Raw genomic sequence first — 3,028 nt, 5'->3', positions numbered from 1 at the left:
AGTGTTCCCTTGCTCTGTTCTGACGACTGCCTCCTGGTCCAAGTATAAGTTTCGCATTAGAACGATCAAGTGTTCTGGGATTCCCATTATTATAAAACCAAAGTCTAGACTGATGGGCATATAAACCAAAAAAACAATCAATATGGTGATGTAGGTATGTGCTGATGTGTAAAAGGCGTTTGATAAAATAAAAAGTTTAGATCTGATAAAAACTGAGTGAAAATCAATGGAAATGTCATTGACATGATTAAAAATACGGTATCAAACCTGGAGTCACTTCTAAATAAAAAAGACAGTCCCCATCTAGTGAGAAACTAGGAAAGTTGCCTTCTCTGGTAGTTTTTAATTTTACAATGTTCTGAAAATTTTAGTCAAGATGATGAGAAATGAAAGAGAACCCTTTGAGGTTTTAAACCAGAAAATTGGAGATGAAATTGTCATGATATATTTTTCATATGACCAAGTTCCTCAAAAAACCAAGAGAATCAACAAAACACTTCCCCTATTAAAATTAATTAGATGAGTGGGTAGTAATGTGGACAAGAGAACCTGAATAGAACTAAATACAATTATGCCCCTATGATACTTTCTGCTCTTGGTCAAATGATTCCCACTGTCAAGTAAACATCAAAGCTCCTCATCCCCAAAGGATTTCTGCTTTTCACTCTCCAAAGTCACTTCAGATACCTATATGATGAAATGTGGCAGAGATGTTTTTACTGTGTTCTATTTTAGTTAAAGAAGTCCTGATGGTGTATTTTGTAGTGTGTTGGGTTCCTAACCAAAAGATTAGCAGTTGGAATTCACCTGTTGAGGACAAAGATGGGCAGTTTCCTCCTGTATAGAGTTACCCAATGGAGGATCAGTTTGAGTCAGAACTGGCACCATGGCAATGAGTTTGGGTTTTGTGTTTTTGGGTTTTTTACATGTTTTTCTTACCATTGTTTTGGAGGACAGAAAAAAACAAGCCATTTCAAGCAGACAAGAGAATAAGGTGGAGGATGTGCAATACCTTGCTTTTAATGGGTAGCTACCTGTGGGGAGTTCAGCTACCACTGCACATGAAAGAGAAATCAAGAATTCCAGCAATGTTCTATAGCAGCATCATTCACCATCACAAGAACATGGAAACAGCCCAGATTTCCAACCACAATTGAACCAATTGGGAAACTCTGGTAGCATGCAGGAGCAATGATTTAGGAAATTACTATCTAACTTGGGAGGGACTGGAGCATTATGCCAACCAAGTGAATAAACTTAGTCCCTTAAAGATAAGTACTTTCTGAGACCATTATTGTAGAAATAGAAAGATAAATGGTAAAACAGGTATGAGGATCCAAAGGGAGGGGGAGGGTAGTAGCAGAGGGGTGAGGTTGGCCAGGGAAGTTATCACAGGGTCACACAATTTGATTGATAGAGGGAGTGGTGGGTAAAAGAAATGGGAAAGATCTGGTGTGAAAAACAATGTATACAAACTTTGTAGGCAAACCAGTATAAAAAGAAAAGTTTATTAAAAATAAAAAAGAAATCAAATAATGAAGCTGAGGAGATAAACAAGGGCCAGGTATGGATGAATGGCCATTAAACTCCAGGCATAAAAATGTGTATATTATTTTATAAGACACAAACCACTGCAGGGACTTAAGTGTGGATTTAAATAATGAATTCATAGTTATGCTGAACATTTAATGATTATAATTGTTGGACTTTTAATAATAGTTACAATGGGAAATTCTTATGTTGGGAATCCTTGGTTCTCTGATCATTGAGGTGAATTGAGAAAATAAGAAGTCAAGGATAGTGATGAAATCAAGAGGCATATACTTAAAATGTGGAACATATAAGCCGTTCATTAAGTATTTGTTGTTTCGACTGACCCTTTTCATGTATTTGTCTATTTGTTGGCCATCTGAATTATCATATGAATTGTCATGTACAACTCACTGAAAGAAACATCTTCTGGAAGAAAAACATTTGAATGGGTGTTTTGATTAGAATAATCTTAATTCTGAAAGTGTCCATAATAATGTAAGATATTCATTTGCTTTCAGTTACCTTCACATCCAAGCTTTTAGAAACCATTTCCAGGGAAGACAGGAGTTCTTGAATTGTGTTCTCAATTCGCCGGCATTCCTGCCTAATGAAGTGAAGGTCTCCGGAAAGCTTCACAATGCTTGAATCACATCTGGTGGTAAGAGGAAAACTTGTGAGATAAGCAGGCTCATAACATTTTAATACTACTGCAGAACCTGTAATTAGTTTGATTTGAAGCATTTTAAAGTTCTTTATTTTCCTCCTGGTGCCTCGTGGTGAGAAGCTCTGCTGTGATCCCAAAGACACATGGTCCACCAGCTACTTGAGGGAGAAGGATATACAATCTCCTTCTGTGCACTTAACTGCCTCTGGAAAACCATCGAAAAGTCCCTTATGGGTCAGTTCTGACTCAAAGGCACACAACAACAATAATCTCTATTAATCTTCCAAGATTGAGTCTGTGTAAACTTTTCCTTGGTTTTTTATATTGTTTTTATGTACTATCTAGTGGGCATCAACTTAGAGCTGACATGACAGAAGCAGTAAATGACAAGGGAGGAGGTTGCCCTTTTTTTTTTCTCCCTTAGAGGAGCTTGTGGATTCAATCTGTGTGCCTCTGTGTTCACAGTACAACTCCTTACCTCTAAGCCATCAGAGCTCCTTATGTCAGTGGTCATATATTGTATTGTTCTTTTATTTGTTTTCAATTCTTCCATGTTGTGCAGTATTTCACAAATTCTTGATTATTTTTTATTAAAACTTCACTGTGTGAAGGTACCACCAATATTTTTAGCCATTTGTCTATTGATGGAGACTTACTTAGGTTGCTTCCAACTCTTTTTGTATTATGAATAATGGAGCAATATATATGGGACGCGCTTGCTGCAGAGGGTCCAGGACTGCAGCCTCCGATATGGATTGAGGCTCAATGTCAAGAAGACAAAGATTCTCACCACTGGACCAATTGGCAGCATCAGGATGGATGGTGAAGAGA

General features: G+C 37.4%; 1 protein-coding gene across 1 annotated transcript in view; it reads right to left on the bottom strand.

The window, feature by feature from the left end:
• The window catches only part of FAM81B (family with sequence similarity 81, member B), a 104,170-nt gene that overhangs the window by 33,332 nt on the left and 67,810 nt on the right, over window positions 1–3,028 (bottom strand). Inside the window, exon 6 of the mRNA XM_006885391.1 lies at window positions 2,056–2,185. Within this exon, the coding sequence (XP_006885453.1) occupies window positions 2,056–2,185 (130 nt within the window). The remainder of the gene's footprint in view (window positions 1–2,055; window positions 2,186–3,028) is intronic.

The sequence above is a fragment of the Elephantulus edwardii genome, unplaced genomic scaffold, assembly GCF_000299155.1.
Source record: "Elephantulus edwardii isolate Elephantulus edwardi_28Jun2011 unplaced genomic scaffold, EleEdw1.0 scaffold00043, whole genome shotgun sequence".
NCBI classification, from domain to species: Eukaryota; Metazoa; Chordata; class Mammalia; order Macroscelidea; family Macroscelididae; genus Elephantulus; species Elephantulus edwardii.
The sequence above is the reverse complement of the archived record's forward strand: the minus strand, read 5'-3'. Positions and strand labels throughout refer to the sequence as shown.